The sequence below is a fragment of the Dinoponera quadriceps genome, unplaced genomic scaffold, assembly GCF_001313825.1.
Source record: "Dinoponera quadriceps isolate SergipeBrazil2010 unplaced genomic scaffold, ASM131382v1 scaffold113, whole genome shotgun sequence".
NCBI lineage: Eukaryota > Metazoa > Arthropoda > Insecta > Hymenoptera > Formicidae > Dinoponera > Dinoponera quadriceps.
The window spans coordinates 3,553,456-3,570,678 of record NW_014554899.1 but is presented as its reverse complement, the minus strand read 5'-3'; the positions used below and the strand labels follow the sequence as shown (position 1 = coordinate 3,570,678).

General features: G+C 36.3%; 2 protein-coding genes across 2 annotated transcripts in view; both read left to right on the top strand.

Annotated features, from left to right (window-relative positions):
• The window catches only part of LOC106742452 (arylsulfatase B-like), a 4,929-nt gene extending 3,913 nt beyond the window's left edge, over positions 1-1,016 (top strand). The window contains exon 8 of the mRNA XM_014615383.1: positions 765-1,016. Coding sequence (XP_014470869.1) covers positions 765-1,016 — 252 coding nt within the window. The remainder of the gene's footprint in view (positions 1-764) is intronic.
• Positions 1,017-6,849: 5,833 nt separating this feature from the next.
• Positions 6,850-16,483, top strand: LOC106742451 (arylsulfatase B-like). Its single transcript, XM_014615382.1, has 9 exons — positions 6,850-6,993; positions 8,532-8,762; positions 8,863-9,018; positions 11,003-11,258; positions 12,843-13,000; positions 13,091-13,226; positions 13,294-13,655; positions 15,532-15,958; positions 16,401-16,483. Exons 1-9 carry the CDS (start codon positions 6,850-6,852, stop codon positions 16,481-16,483), a joined length of 1,953 nt encoding a protein of 650 aa, XP_014470868.1.
• Positions 16,484-17,223: the final 740 nt, after the last annotated feature.

The window sequence follows — 17,223 nt, the reverse complement described above, 5'->3', positions numbered from 1 at the left end:
GAACTTTTTCGGTGGTTTCCCACGCTCTTCGTTTCTCACGTCAAAATCACCACTTTTGAATTTTTTGAACCACTCGAAACACTGTGTTTTACCAAGAGCATGTTCACCGTAAGCTTCGACAAGCATTCGATGCGCAGCAGTTTTCTTCAAATGATAACAAAAAACCAATGCTGTCCGCAAATCGTAGTTCGTAGGCACAAAACTCGACATGTTTAAGGTTATAGAAAAATATACCGGCGTATGGAACTTGGGTTGTTGTGTGTTGAAAATCTTCGTCAGCTGTTAAAGGGAGATGATTGTGCTGCAGAAGCGGTCTTACGGCCCTAAACTGATGGCTAGTACCATCTATAGGGAAATTCCGGTTTCATTCTTCTACACCTGGTATATATATATATCTTTCCTCAACTTTAATAGTACGGTTACAATTACTTGATATTAAAATTAATTATAAAGAAATCAAAGAAACGGCTATTTTTTAACATGTCGACGAGTAACTATTTGAATTGTCACAATTAGCAATATGTTTATAATTATGATGCTCCAGCATTTACCATGACTTTTAATTTTATTCGAAACTTATTATAACAGATAATATATACAATTTAAAGTAAAAACGTATTTTTTTCAGATAAATATAAGGCTATATTATTTCACTTATTAAGAAAGACAGATGTGACTCATAAATTGGGGCATTGTCATCAATTAGGACATTCACTTTATTATCTGATCGAAATAAAAGTGTCATTCATAAAGTCTGTTTGCAGGTTGCATGTTATGCATGGGCTGTGCCATGTCTCTTCGACCTAGAGAGGGACCCTTGCGAGAAAATAAACATCATTGCAAAAGAACCCTTCATTGCGGCACAATTGAAGGCACGTTTGGTACGATATAAATTAACTAGCGTATTGCCAAACAATAAATTACATGATTTAAAAGCAAATCCTAAATGGTGGAACAATACGTGGGTGTCCTGGCAGGATTCCTATCCACTGGAACCTTTGCAAAATTCCTGCTGATGCATGTTCAAATACATTTATCATGATTGCATTTTGCTCTTTCGCGGTCGTCTCAGTGTTCTTTAAAGTTGTTAAAGTTGTTGAAATCTAAGAAATTAGACTCACACATTCTTAATCAGTGCAGTTCGCAAATCAATCGTTGACAAACAAGCATAATGATATACGGAAAGAGAACAATTCAATACCAAAAAATGTGTTTAGCATGAATTAATATTACGATCGAAGGTAACCTACGTGGGCTTTTCACATTATTATTATGGAACTATGACGATCGTTATTATCTTGTAAAATTTGCGGACAGATGAATATTGTCTTGTTGTTCTTTTGCATTTTTGTCTTCTTATTTGATTATTCCTATCATATCTTATTGTTTATTCTATATCTCATCTCTTTCTTTTTATCTGTTTACAAATTATAAAATGATGTCTATTCATTTAATTGTCGAGGCATTAATAATGTCGAATTTGTACTTTCGGCTTGAATTACCTCTATTTAAATCGCAAGATGCAATCCTGGCAATATTAATGTTTACATCATCGTGTAGATCACGAATCGCCCCTGGAAATATGTTCAGGAAAGCGTACTTTCTTGGCGCGAGTTTGCAATTCTATCGGAAGCCATCTGATCGAATTGCGATTTCAAGCATTACTTAAGATATACAAAATGATATGGAATAATGAAACTGAAATAAACATTTTATCTCGCATTTTAGCTCTTTATTCACGCTTCTCTTGATTCCTGTACGAAATTTTATATGGAAACGGGACAATCAAATAATTTATAATTTACCGTAGATTTACCTCTGGATTACCTATGATTCATCTTGCGCGGCTTCGCTTCGATGTACAATAATAATATTAATAATAATGATAGTAATAAGATAGCATTAATTATAACAACAAACCGAAAAACAATCCTAGATAATTTTGTGAGAGATATAAATTTTTTAGTTAATTAACCGACGGAATATCTACGCTAGCACATAACTAACCCAAGATTTAAAATTATTTTGAAATAAGCTACTGCTACTTTCTATTTTTAGTTGACTAAATTTTTTCTCTGTCTAAAAAGTCAGAGAAAGAAAGAGATAGACAGATAAAAAGACAACGGCTGTCATCAAAAACGAGTAGAGTCATTGATCTCGATATTCGCCGCGCGTAATAGACGGAAAGCACCTAATCACCTGCTTTGTAATTCAACTTCTCGTAAAGATCCGGTCCGATCGCCTTGATGTTCTGCTCCTGAAGGGACTTTATATTTTCCAAGCTGTCTCGGTCAGAACTGATACCATACTGCTCCGTGCGGCTTTCCTGCTTCTTGTTTGAGGCCGATCACGCTATCTCCTCGTAAATCATCCCGGGGGGATATTTCCGCGTACATCTTTTCGCGTTAAATCCGATTGTATTAAATTAAGTTACACGAATTACCTTTTTTTACTTTAATCTTCATCTTGTATTTGCATTATTCCAATAATGCTGATTTATAAAAGTTTGTTTAATGTTAACCCATATATCTCATTGTTTAACTTTAGCTGATCCTTTCATCATTTAACAGATTTCTAAATTTATCTATTAACTTGCCTCTTGCTATGGACATATTAGTATTTTCTCCATATGAAAACTTTATCGGAGGTACGTAATATGTTTCTGATGTTTCATTAGGAAAAAGGTTCATGATTTTTAATTCAAGTTATTCAATATCATTATTGGGCAAAATTCTGTAAATATAAGAGAAACATATAGTATATCATAAAACCATATTATCTTAGAACTGTATCATTCTTTATCAAGGGGAAAACAAATAACATGTGAAATTATAAAAAACTTAACTTACGTGAAATCATCAAGGAAATAGTTTACAATGAGGTTCACCGAGTTAGTTTTGCTATTTTGGATAAAAAGTAGTGAGCAAAGTTCTTGTTTTTTTGGATAAAATGTTGTTTCGGGGAATTTTCCCCTAAATTGCTTCGCGATGAGCACGACTAGCTCAACAATCCGAACGGAGAGGGGCGGGGTTAAAAGTTCTTCGGACGGTAGATCGCACGGATTCGAGCAAGGAAGACAGACACGATGGCAACTAAAGTAAGGACGTAAGAATACGCGATACGTCAAGGAGAAGAAAAGAAAATAATATTTATGGAACACGGTAATATCGTTAACAAGAAAAAGAAAATGAAGGCAAGATCATAAATTCCTCGACGCGATAGCTTCGGGGGAACGCCGCTCGAGCGGGCGTTCTCATCTGAGAATTTAAATAAATTTGCAACCACTGACATCGAGAAAGCAAGCGATATCAAAAACGTGAATAACTCCAAAGACGCGACAATAAATTTCGAGGAGCGCTGCAGCGAATGTCGCTCTTACGCTAACACAAGAATAATAATAATAATTTACGTACGACAATACAAAATGTGAGCGATAAAGAATCTTCTTTACACGCGCGCCCCGATAAGGTCGACGATTGGCGTACCCTAACACGAGAATAATAATATTAATTTACGCACGACAATACAAAATGTGAGCAATAATAGAATCTTCTTTGCACGCGCGCCCCGATAAGGTCGACGACTAGCGTACCGTTGAACACGAGTATCGAAACGTTAACGTTTTCAAGCGCGTATAACGTTAAGCGATGACCGAATTCTACCGTCGAATACGCGTTTCTAAGGCTCCGCCAAGGGAATCCTGCATCTAGCGTAATGCTGCGCGACAATAACTATACTATAAGGAAAGCACAAGTTGTTAGTTCGTCTCGCCGTTCGATCTCTCAGGGGGCGATGTTTACGAGGGTTCGCAACTTTCCCCAAGCCTAGAATGGTGCAGCCACGAAATCCCGTCGTCCGATTCCGATCGCTCGACAAACTCAACGCGATAGAATTTATCAAATACTAAAGTGTCGAGACGATCGACAACGAACAAAGTGATTCGGCTCTAACGCGGGTTCATGGCTTCCAGTTAGAAAAGGGCAACCTTACCGAATAGCTTCGTCTTTCCCTAAGGCGTCTCTCGCTACATTCTGCTCTGCGGTATCAGAAGCGGTAGCTCTGGACACCGGGAATCATCAGCAGTGGTGGTCGTGGCGACGGTCGAGACGCAAAAGGCACACGCAGGATCGTCCTTTGATCCTGTATCGACCGCGATCTCCTCTTCGTACATGCGTGGGGTCGTGAATCTACATTCCCGAACAAAAAGATGTTTATCTTTAAATATTCCACCATACATCTGTATTTCTCCAAGTGCTGCAAAATATAAGTAAACATGGTATCATGAAAATGTAATAAACATTCATACATTGAAATACAATCAATGTCCTGTATGTTTATCAATATAAGTTGTCGAGTGAAGAGGGTAATGATAGCACATTTCATTAGTATTTACGAAATTTTTAGTTTTTGCTGATATTTCAAACGATTTGGACGTATTATTAGCTTGTTAGAAGTATTTTGAGACATAGCACGTGAAGACAAATGAAGTAAGGACGAAATGCAAACGTTTCTCGTATTAAGAAAGCAAAATTTGTTTATCTCAAAAATTACATTAAATGTAAAAAGAAGTCAAAAGTTATTTACTATTTGTTGAAAGATGAGAGCAAATGTAGAATGAAAAACAGTGGGCGACCTTCTACATTATCTATGAGAGAATAATGAGCAACATTACGAGTTGTATCGAATCCTGCCTCACAGCGAAACAAATCATATAGCTGGCGTTGAAACTAACGTTAGGAATGTTCGTCACGTACTACAGGTAATGTGATAATATTGGACAAAAAACTTAAGAAGAACCAGCATTAACAGCGCGCCATAAACAAGACCGCTTGCAATTTGCAAAAGACCATGTACAGTGGAAGAAGAAATGGAGAAAAATAATATTTACTGAAGAGAAAAAATTTAATTTGGACGGTACTAACAGTTTCAATTACTACTATTATGACATATTAAAAGGGGAATTAACAAAAATACAGCGCCAAATGGGTGGAGGTAGTGTTATTGTGTGAGCAGATATTGACTATAACGGAAAGACAATTATTCACTTCATTCACAGCCGAATGAACAGCACCAACTAAATTAATTTGATTAAATATGAAATTAGTAAACATGCTGAACGTATTGTTGAAATAGTCTTTATCTTTCAGCAAGACAATGCTGCTATCTACTGCTAAAATTATTAAAGCATATTTCTCAAATAAGAATATTCGCATTTTGGAATGGCATGCAGTCTCGACTTAAATATTATTGAAAATTTTTGGGGTGACTTGCACGTGTTGTTTATAAAAACGGGAAACAATACGAATACGTTAACCCGATGAAACAGTTCATCACAAAGGAATGGACAACCTGTCGCAAAAGAGCATTAGAAACCTTTACAGAGCATTACTTTAAAGGGATGATTGAAATACTCGAAAATAAAGGAGATTCTAGACGCATTACTGGAAACTTAGTTTAGTTATTTGTTCACTATCTCATACTTAATAAATATTTGTACTTATTACATGCACTAACATTTTACCTTTTCTACTCAACAATTTCTTTAACAAAATCAAATGATAATATTTGCATTTTAGTTTGCGAACGTTTATTATACATTTCCGATGCTGTGTTTACATACATTTTGATAAACTTAGAGAAATACAAGCATATAATGCAGAATTTAAAGATAGCACACATGTCTTATCCTTTTGCCCGGGAATGTAGCTGCTTAGCATTGCGGATCCGTTTCCGTTGTGGACCGTTTAGAACGTGACAATATACAAGGTGTCACAAACTAATCTCAATTTCCGTGGTGTACAAATAGAACGAGTGAAACTGAGCAAAAGATGTGCCATTTTGCAAAATTCGCAATAGTTAGAGAAGAATTAATTATTTTGTATGAACTAATGAGCGCACGGGAAGAGGTAGGCTAGACTCTGTATAAAGAAAAATGGTTTCTTTCTGAAGATCTCCTATTAATGATAAATATCAACTGATAGGTGTGTTCCTTTTCGGCATATATCCCTGTATCACATATCGCTCCCGGTTTACTGCGTTACCCCGCTTTTAGAAATCATGCTTATCGTTGCTAAAAGATCTTCAGAAGTAGCCATTTTTCTTTATACAATGTCCGATCTACTCCTTTCTGTGCGTTTATTAACTCAGACAAAATAATTAATTACTCATTAACTATTACAAATTTTGCAAAATGATACATAACATTTTTGTTCAACTCCATGAGTCCTACATCCCCACGAAACGGAAGTATTCAGCTCTAAGACACCCTGTATATACATACATACATACATACATATTTAGATATACATACGTACATACATACGTACATATATATATATATATAATGTTGGGTGCTGAGAGAAAAGTCCTTTCCTGAAACATTATTTTGAGTGATCCGTACTAGTACAGGACTGGTAAGTATTGAAAATATGTATTATATTTTTCAAATTTCTTTTGTTAATAACTTTTTCGTAACCAAAAACCGATAATTAAAACCTTCTGAAGGTTACTCAGTAAAATGGCCTCTATAATACATATCATGTTCGAAATTGTAGAAATTGGGTCACATTATGCAAAAGTTTACCTAAGTAGCTACTTCATTTTATTTTCATGCGTTTTACATTGATTTACATTCGGTTGAAAAAAGATAAGGTACTCATGTAAATTAGATTCCGATGTAGAGAATATAAGACGCCACGTACCATGACAACGATTTTTCTTTGTAACCGTATGCGAACAACTTTGGCTAAGTAGTGTGTCATTGTATACATATAACGTGGTAGAAAAGCTGTGAAACAACACATATTAATCCAAATTGACGGTAATCGATTTTGGTTTCGGTATTTCGCGATGAATGAACCGTTCTTGTTGCAACTGCTCTTCACATTATGCCTTTTGTACACCTTGATACCCGTCGCTTTGTTGGAAAATGGAACGACCGAAGGAAATGACTCCAAAAAACCACATATCATTATTATTCTCGCAGATGATTTGGTGAGTAACTACATCAATGTAAAAATTATTGTTGAATCAAAGGGTTCTTCAATTATGTATTTTATTTGAAAAAATTCGGGATTGCTTTCTCGAAATCTATCAATTGGATACATTAAGAGACTTCTCATTGATTATAATAATAAACAGGGATAATGTTTTATGACGTTGCAGCTTTAGAGCTGCATGTCTCAAGGAATTTTTGCAAAGCAAGAAGGGACGATTCCCTCGACTTGCTAAGTTAAAAGCGATCAATAAGAATTCGATGAGTCGCGGACGAGATCGGAGCGGCCGAACCAACGGCATTTACGGGAACGGGTGCCATCACGCGTGTTAGTGCGTCGTTTGCCTATAAAATTTGAAGAGCAATCCTCGCGTCCCTTCCTTGTATTCCCCCGACTGGACCCAAAATAGTAAGAGTGGACAACTCCGTGGAAGGCTGAAACGAGGAGCCGTGTTCTCAAAGCGGTAAATGGGCCGAAGACGAGAGATGGACGAGCGCGACAGTAGGGCCGCTAATGACGGAAGGCTTCAGGCCAAAGAAACGGACCCCTGGTGATATGCAAGTGCCAAGGCTAGAAAAGGAAACAGAGCGCTAAGCGATACAAAATATTGTAAGCGCCTAGCGCCGAGAAAGTTTAAGTTATGCAACTGTTGTCATATTAGAGGTCGCAAACAGGAGAAATTATTGATATAATTACATGAGAAAAAGAGACAGAAGGGTAAAGTTAGGAACTCGAAGTCAAACGGTCGAAGTCGAAGTAAAACGGGAGGAGATAATCGTTGGAGGTCAGAAAAAGACGTTATCTTTAAATCGAGCCATTAAAAATACGAGGGACTACTTTCGTTCTTGAGGACCGGAGGTACTCGGTTCGTGGCTATCTGGTTTTGTATAGAACGAAGGACTGCTCTGGAGAGAAGCATATGTATTTTAATTATTTCCGTGTAATTGCTCCGATTAAAATGGTCTTTCTTGATTGAACTACGATTTTTGAAAAAAGCCCTCACAACCATCCTCAGACGAAAAAAGAAAATAGTAAATTCGCTCACAATATGATCGAGAGACGCGTGCTAATCGCCAAAGAGGACCGGCGGAAAATAGGGAACGTGCGACGTGCGAGAATATCCTGCGAAAGCATACTCAGAAGTGCTTTCTCTCTCTCGGAGCCCGCAACCCGAAGACGATATTTTCCCTCCGAGTCCCGAAGTCACAATCTCTTAATTGCTAAAGCTTCACCCCTTCTACTCACGAGTAGATTCTTCATAATCCATGGCCACTCGTCGACTTAAAACGAGCCCGAAGCTACCAGCACCTTCGATACGACCAACGATCCCAGAAGTGCTGAGCATGAAGCATGAGCTAAGATGCGAAAGAATAATCGGAGAGGCGGCCGTTACCGCCTCTGGCGTTCAACATTTAAGAAAACCTACCGGGTCTTCAGAGTTCGTTGTGTGGCTGCGGAATTTCAGGCGGAGACGAAAATTTTCGTCGCAGTCTTTATTGTATTATGATGAATATCATATCATACCGTTGTTTGCAGGGCTGGAACGACGTTAGCTTCCATGGTTCCGACCAAATCCCGACGCCAAATATCGACGCTCTCGCATATTATGGAATTATCCTGAACAATCATTATGTGTCACCAATGTGCACGCCAAGTAGATCAGCTTTAATGACTGGGAAATATCCCATCCACACAGGCATGCAACATTATGTTATACGTTCAGCAGAACCACGCGGACTTCCATTAACAGAAAAGTTAATGCCGGAGGTATTAAAGAATCTTCGTTATCATAAACTAGCTAGCAAATCGATATCTAGCTATCTACAAGTTAATAATAAATATATCTCGAACTGATTATTTGTTGCAGTATTTGAAAGAAATGAGTTATTCAACAAATATGGTGGGTAAATGGCATTTAGGTTTTTACAAACACGAATATACACCGCTTTGGCGCGGCTTCGATTCGTTTTTTGGTTTGTGGAACGGTCTCCAAGATTATTTTAGTCATGAAACAGTAGACCCAGTAAGTTATTTTAAGAAAATCATATATTTCTTATTCAAACACAAGAAATTTTATTTTATGAATTATAAATATTAACAACTAAGATTTCAGCTTATCTAGTAATATTCTCTCACTGAATCGTTCACTCTATGTTGAAAAATTATTCAATAACGAGTTTCAAATCGTGTAACAAGTCTTCTCAAGCTGATCGCACCTATGTTAGCATAGGTCCAGCAATTTCGGTCTCCTGAGGTATCTAAATTCTTTGCTGTTATCAAGGAGAAGAAGCATGCTCGTGGATTCTGTTTGTATGTCTAACTGCAGTTTTTACAATTTCCTCTTTTACAGTATCCATTACTGAGATTACTGTAGATGTCATTACGCATATACCAAACATTTACAAAACTTTGTTCTTGAAGTTTTGAACAATCGAATAATGTTAATGTTACTTTTTTTAAAACAATCCCAAAGTTGTATCCCATAAATCCTTTGCGATTTTCACATTTGCTTTTATTGTAGTAATTTGAAAGGTTCGACCTGGAGTTTTTTCCTAGTAATCAATACATTTGTCTAAGTTTAATATTTAATTCTTCCCTTTTTTTTTCATGTTCCTTCCACCCGAGTTTTACGTTTAGCGTCATGCTTAGCTATTTTGCTGTGTTACCATATGGTATTTTATTTGTTCGTTGATCTTGACTGGAATAGGTTTGTTCCTTTTCTCAGTGAAGTTTACATGCGTTGATTTAGCTTCGTTTAAGTTATTCCTCCACTTTTTAGCTATTGACCCCATTTAGTGTGTAAGTGTTACAAGTGCTTATTGGCATTCCATTCATTATTCTGAGGGTATGGATAATTTTCTACTTTTCCCTTTTACTTTGTCCGAGTTTTTTTCTAGTTTGACTATTCTTTCTATCAACAACTTAAATGTCTGTGTTTGTTCCTTCTCTAAGATAAGCATTAAAATTTCACCCATCGTTGATCCTTCAGTTTTATTATTGTTTATTATCTGCGCATTATCTGTCCGTAACGAGGTGACTTCCATGCAGCCGGGATATGGCTCGTCGGAGCCAAAATTCGGTTGAGGAATGGAAGAGTAGGAAGAGAGAGTAATTGATAGAACGTTCAGTTGCAACCAAAATTATATTTAAATGGTATAACTATATACACTATTTACAACTTCGTCGCCGAGGGGAAAGGAAGGGGGGGGGGGCTATATGCAATAGGGATAGAAGTGCTAGGTAAAGAGCTCGACTCGGACTGCTCTCGCAACTCTACTTATTATTACGTCCTGGGTGTCTCGGAAATTGCGAATTTCTCTTTTTAATTATATGATTCCCCTTGCGTTTCCTTGTTCAATGATCCCTTGAGCACTTCATTTTCATTTTTAAGTGCTTGGATTTCAGTTCTTAATAGTACGGTTGAGGCTTCTAACTCTCCAAATTTACGGCCGAGATCCTCATTTTCTTTTTATAGTCACGGAGCAGTCTTGCCGCTTTTAGATTGGTTGGGTCGTGTGACTTCCGTGAGCTTTCTTTACAACAATAGTTGGTCTCCCCGATAATCCATGGGACCTGCCTCCGAAAAGGGTGAATTTTCCAGCTTTCTGGCTGGCGTACCACCTGGGGTAGTTACTTCGTAGTGTGTTTTGTCCATTGCCTGATATAACTGTTGTTCCACTAGCGCTGACGGCAGGCCGATGTTTTGTGTTAGCTTTGTCTACTTTAACTGAGTTGTTTTCGTTCTCGATTTTAAGCGCAAGAGTTTCGCTTTTGCCCTTCTATCATCTATCATTTGTGACCTAAGTCAAACCCAGGGTTCGCGACAAGGACGCTAGATGATCGGACTTCCTAGTTTACTTGTTGTTGTGCAGCGCAGCATTTCACGATTCTTCTTATGTGTACGCCTTCTAGCAAAATGTACCCCACTACGACCTTACCAGCAATTAGAAACCCACAAGAAAAAATATTGAAAATATTGTACCTATCAGTAATCTTTCTATTTTCAGTTTACAAACTTTCGAGGCATGGACATGAGACGGAATATGGAGGTCGCGTGGGATACAAAGGGCAACTATTCAACGGATCTCTACACCAAGGAAGCAGTACGCTTAATTAATGCTCACAATCCCGATAAACCATTATTTTTATACTTGGCACATCTTGCAGTCCACAGTGGAAATGAGGAGCAGTTACTACAAGCTCCCCCCGAAGAGATTGAAAAATTCTCCTACATCGACGATCCAAACAGAAAAACTTATGCTGGTGCAGTATAATTTTTTAAAAACTAGCCAAGACCTAATTGGAACTCTCGTCGAAAAGAATATTATTCACTGACTTCTTGCATTTTAGAGGAGACTGTGTTGTGCCGCAACATGAAGTTAATAAGATATTTTTTCACTTCCGATTTTTTGATATTAAAAAAGTGGAAATTTTTTGGATTTTTTAAATATTTATCAGGGAAGGTAGAACTATAAAAAATGCTATTAGAATTGTCATTGTTTTTTTAAAAATTATTATAACGTCATACGAACTTCACAGGCATAACTGTGCGCGTAACGCACGGTTTATGTTGGCTTAGTATAAAAAATATTTCATGTACATAAAACACTTGTTTCCTTACTTCTAGCTGAACATCGGCCGTTTTAAAGTTATAAAATTTTTTGCAAAATTTTCACACATTACACATACCGCACATTTTAACTTAATTAGGCGTGAGTATGTAAAAAGTTGTTGCATTACATATAAAGCAGTGTATCAGATTACCGTTGCAAGGTCACGTATAAGAGAGTGAAAACGCGTTGCGCAAACTCGATTGCACCCCACACAGAATGGGATATTTAAATTGAGGCATTTTAATATAACAAAAATAAAGCAAAATAGAAAAAAACAATGTTTCAGATAAAAGTTGTAAGATTATTTTTAAGAACATGACATATTTTGATGACCTTAACTTGATTGTATTATCAATAATTCAAAGTCATTTCGAGGTAAACTTCATTTTTTTAACGCAATTATATAGTTTCTTTTTTAAGCACAAATCGATTTCTCCATTCATTCTACGTATAAAAATACTAGTGTGAGTTGATAAAAAGTGAATATATCTTAAGATATTTATTTTTATCTTGACATCTTTCAATATAAGATATGAAATATCTTATGAAGTATTCATTTTTCGATAATATCACCGTACTACTTTTCTATATAATAATATGAGAAAAATCAATTAATGATATTTATCATTACATATTGATACATTGGTACATTTGTAAAATGTATGAAATTATTTTTATGTTCTCCAATATTTCTATGTTGCTCATAGCGACGATTCCACCTATCATTCTGCATATAAAAGTATTAAAGTAATGTTATCGAAAAGTGAATAATTTATGAGATATTTCATATCTTATACTGAAAAATATTAGAATAAAAATAAAATCTCACAAATATTCGCTTTTCAATGATACCAACGTAGTACTTTCATACGCAGAATGGGCAAATAAATCGATTTGCATTAAGAAATACTATATAATTCCATAAAAAAGTGTAGTTGACATCGAAATGATCTTGAATTAATGAAAATACAACAAAGTCAAGATCACCAAAAAATGTCCTCCAAATCTCACAACTTTTGTGCGAAATATTCCTTTCTGTTTTGTTTTATTTTTGTTATATTAAGGTGTCTCAATTTAAATGTCTCACATTGTGTAAGAAACATTTAATTTAATTTAATTATATATAATAAATATAATGTTCATAACTCCGCTAAATCCAATGATTCTTTCATCGTACAGCTTTTTAAATGCCATAAACTAAATAGTTTATCTTAATTTCCGATGTTATTTACAGCCATGGTTTCTAAATTGGACGACAGCGTCGGTCAGGTCGTGGAAGCCTTGAAAAATCGTGGTATGTTGGATAATAGCATTATCCTCTTCATGTCTGATAACGGTGCGCCCACTCATGGTTTTCTGAATAATTACGGCAGTAACTATCCCTTTCGTGGCGTAAGTATTCGTTGCGAAAGAAGAACTTGGACCATCTAACAATGTAACTTGATTCAAACTGTGATGCGAGAGAAATCGGAATATTTACAGATTAAGAATACCGCTTGGGAAGGCGCCGTGCGAGGAGTAGCTGCAATCTGGAGCCCTCTAATCAAGAAACGCGAGCGGGTCTCGAACCACTTAATGTGTATAGCCGATTGGTTGCCCACTTTGTTGTCCGCCGCCGGTTAGTTATATATCGTTTTTCGATCAGCGTTAAAAAATAAATAGTATCAATAAAATTTTGGTTACAGGCGGAAGCAAGGAAAAAATTGGCAAAATCGATGGCCTCGATATGTGGCCGACGATCGTATCCGACGAGCATAATCCCAGAGAAGAAGTACTGATAAACATCGACAAAACGTACCAAGCCATTCGTAATCGCAAATACAAGTACGTACATGGTCAGACCAAGGAAAGCTCTAAATGGTTAGGAGATAACGGAAGAAGCCCGACTGAGACACGACCACTGTATCCGCCTGAGACAGTGTTGCATAGTAAAGCAGGAGCTGCCATTGCTTCAGTGACTAAAAATACTGCTGAACTTAATTCTCAGAAGATCCTACAATTAAGACAGCAGGCGGAAATCCATTGCAACGTTACGGAAAAGGAGCAGGTAGACAATCTTGAGAAATTAAGGATACGTTTTTTAATTAGAAATTTCGTCCATGCTTCAAAAGTTTACATTGAACAGTGTTCACACTGTTCACAGTGTCCACAAAACGGTACAGGGCTTTTTTATTGAAAACTTTTGAACCTTATGACGTAATATGTATTATCTATGAAAAATACGTACCATATTACATATTTCGCTTGCAAAATATTCTTTAATCTCTCCTTCGGCTTTATAAAATTTCGGCTTTACGATTTCAATCACTTTAAGTTAAAAAATAGCTACAAAGGAACATCAGAAAGACGACATATATTACGTGAAAAACTTAATTCCTGCCGTTTTATCGTCTCCAAAATTGATTTGTTTCAGAGGGAAGATGAATGAATTCCTTAATCAAAGTAATTTCCCCCATTTTCTAATACTTTTCCCCATCTTTCCGACAACAGGCCGATCCCACGACAGTAGAATGCGGTTTCGAGACTATCCATTCATCCATTCATTTTTGGACTCTTTGTAACTGAAGAAGTGTGTGTCCGTATGTGCGTGTTGCATCGACTGGAAGAGGTGGTAATCCGATGGTGCCATTTCTGGAGAATACGCAGGATGGGAAAATTTCCTATTCAAGCTGTAGAAATGTCTGCTTCGCGTTTTTCGCAACATGTGGTCGAGCGTTATCATGCAAAACAATAACTTTGCGTCGATTGTTGATTACGAATGGTCTTTTTTGTATCACCTCGTCACTCAATCGACATAATTGATGTTGATTGCGATCAACTACAACGGTTTTATTTGGACGCAAGAGCTCGTAATACAGCACATCGTCCTGGTCCCAAATGCAGAGCAAGATCTTATTCCTATAAATATACCACTTCGGCGTTGAAGTGGATGGTTGACCGAGGTATATCCATGATTTCCTCCGTTTGGAATTATCAAAATAAATTCATTTTTCATCTCCAGTCACGATACGCCACAAAAAACTCTTCTACTTTATCGTGGCAAACAAAAAGTCGCGATGGACAAACAATTCAAAATGGTATTTTCTGACAATTCAGGTGGTAGCCAAATCCTTTCCTTATGATTTTTTCCTATGACATGCAAGCATTTTAAGACGGCCATTAGAGGAACATTTAACATTTTCGACAATTCTAAAATTGTTTGAGCTGGATCCTCATCGAGCAATTCTTGCATGTCGACATTTTAAAATGTTTTCGGCCATCCGATACGTTCTTTGTCTTTCATGTCAAAATCACCATTTCGAAAGTGTTCAAATCAAACTCTACATGTTCTTTTCGACGGAGTTTCATCACCATACCTTTCGAATAATAAGCAATGTGTTTCTGCTACGATTTTCTTGAAGTCGAAGCAGTGAAGAAGCACATGTCGGAAAAACAGATTATCGCGGTTCATTTTCAATCGATTAGAAAATCTTTTTGGTCGAGAAATCTAACCTGTGCGGACTGAATCGCTTTCGGAAATGTCTAAATTACATAAGACATGCGACTTCACCGTCGAAATATACCACCATTGTAATCGGAATCCTCTAGTAGCGAGCGGCAGAAATTAGGTTTACCACCTAATACTAACAGCTATTTTTTAACAAGTCCGCGAATAATTATTCAAACTGTTACAATTATCAGCGTCCATATAATCATGATATTTTAGCATTCATTATGATTTTTGATTTTATTCGATACTTATTATTACAGATAATATGTAACATTAGGGATAAAATCATATTTTCTAGGATAAATATGGGGCAACATTATTTAAATTATTAAGTAGAACAAGTGCGATTATCACAAATTGGAACACTGTTATTAATCAAGATTTTCATCTTATATTTTAATCGAGATATAAGAGTCACTCATGCTACTTGCAGGTTGCGTGTCATGCGTCGCTTATGCCATGTCTTTTTGACTTGGAAAGGGATCCTTGCGAGAAGATGAACATTATTGCAAAAAAAACCTACGTTGCGCAGAAATTGGAGGCAGTTTTGAAACAATATAAATCAACTATGTTACAGCCGAACAACAAGAACGATGATTTGAAAGCAAATCCTATACGGTGGAACCACACATGGGTGTGCTGGCAGGATCCGAATCCAAATGCGACTATATGCACGAACAAAATTGATTCATATGTAGGCAAATCTATCACGATCGCGTTCTGTACTTTCGGGGTTTCCCTCATTCTAGTGTTCTTTTTCTACGAGTTGTACAAATCTAAGAAATGTGTTTCGCACGTTCTCGAGCAGCCCCGCAAACGATCCTTGAAAAATAAGAGCAACGATGTACGGAAAGAGGAAGGTTCGATGCTGAATTATATATATAGAACGATTTAATTCGGTTGGTACGATCGAAGATAGCAACCTGAGTAGACCTTTTACATTATTATATCGGAGCTATAGCGATCGTTATCATGCTGTATAGTTCGCGGGTAGAAAAGTACCAATTTGCTATTCTTTTTACATTTTCTATCTTTTTATTTTATTATTCTTATTCTACTTTATCTTTTATTTCTCTTCTTTTTTTCTTACCTATTTACATATTATAAAAAAGCGCCTATTCATTTAAAGGTCGAGGTATTAATGATGTAGATTTCGGGTTCTCAGTTTGTCTTACATATATTTAGATCGCAAAGTGTAATTTTGACGATATAAATATTTACATCATCGTAAAAATCACGAGTCGCTCCCGAGAATGTATTTAGGAATGCGCATTTCCTTATCGTAAGTTTGCAATTCCATAGAAAGCTATTTGATCGAGTTGCGACCTCAAGCGTTTTGTAATGGTTGGCACGCCTTGTATCAGACACTCTGTACAGAACCCTAAGCGAGAGCCTCGATTTCCACCTGGACGAGGACGGCCGATATATAAAACCTTCTTGTTTATACGTCTTGTCTGTTACTAAATAAACATTAGCACGTTTGATACACGTGTAGCTCGTTTGTTACGTGCGCGAAAATAGTCGGGCAAACATATCGATGAACTTTCCTAGATTTCGTCTAATTATCCATTAAAAAATCTTTCATAATTGATCATATATAGTTATATATAATCATACAAAATTATGCATGATATTTGTCTATACATAATTTATATAAAATTAACTGATTACTATTGTGCTTTAAAAAACTTTTGGCCATATATGATTATATATGGACAATCTTTCAACGGGTAGCATTTCACAGAAATCTTTGCATTAATCTATCTTGTATTTCGGATTCGTTCAAAAAAATCTTAATTAACTCGGGAATAGTTACCTGATGTCACTTCATATCCCAACGGTCAGAAAATAAAACTGACGTCGCAGTGGATCTTTTTTACTGATTAGAAACCCATATCTACCTTTCGTTTAGAGACCTAACCTGTCGTGTAAATAAGTACGGTGCGTATTAATAATTATAATCGTATTATTTAAATATTTTGATTATTATTATTTTAATACATGATACATAGATAATTATAATTTAATACATAGGTAATAATAATTAAAATCTACGTATTAGCTTTATAGAAATTATTTAGTATATATTATAGATTACAATAAAAGAAATATTTTGAAATAACAC

Excerpts from the sequence above, each read along its gene's own strand:
- LOC106742451 (XM_014615382.1), top strand. The coding sequence starts at position 6,850 with ATGAATGAACCGTTCTTGTTGCAACTGCTCTTCACATTATGCCTTTTG. Across the intron at positions 9,019-11,002 it reads GTCATGAAACAGTAGACCCA|TTTACAAACTTTCGAGGCAT; the intron begins GTAAGTTATTTT and ends TTCTATTTTCAG. Across the intron at positions 13,656-15,531 it reads ACGTTACGGAAAAGGAGCAG|GTTGCGTGTCATGCGTCGCT; the intron begins GTAGACAATCTT and ends TGCTACTTGCAG.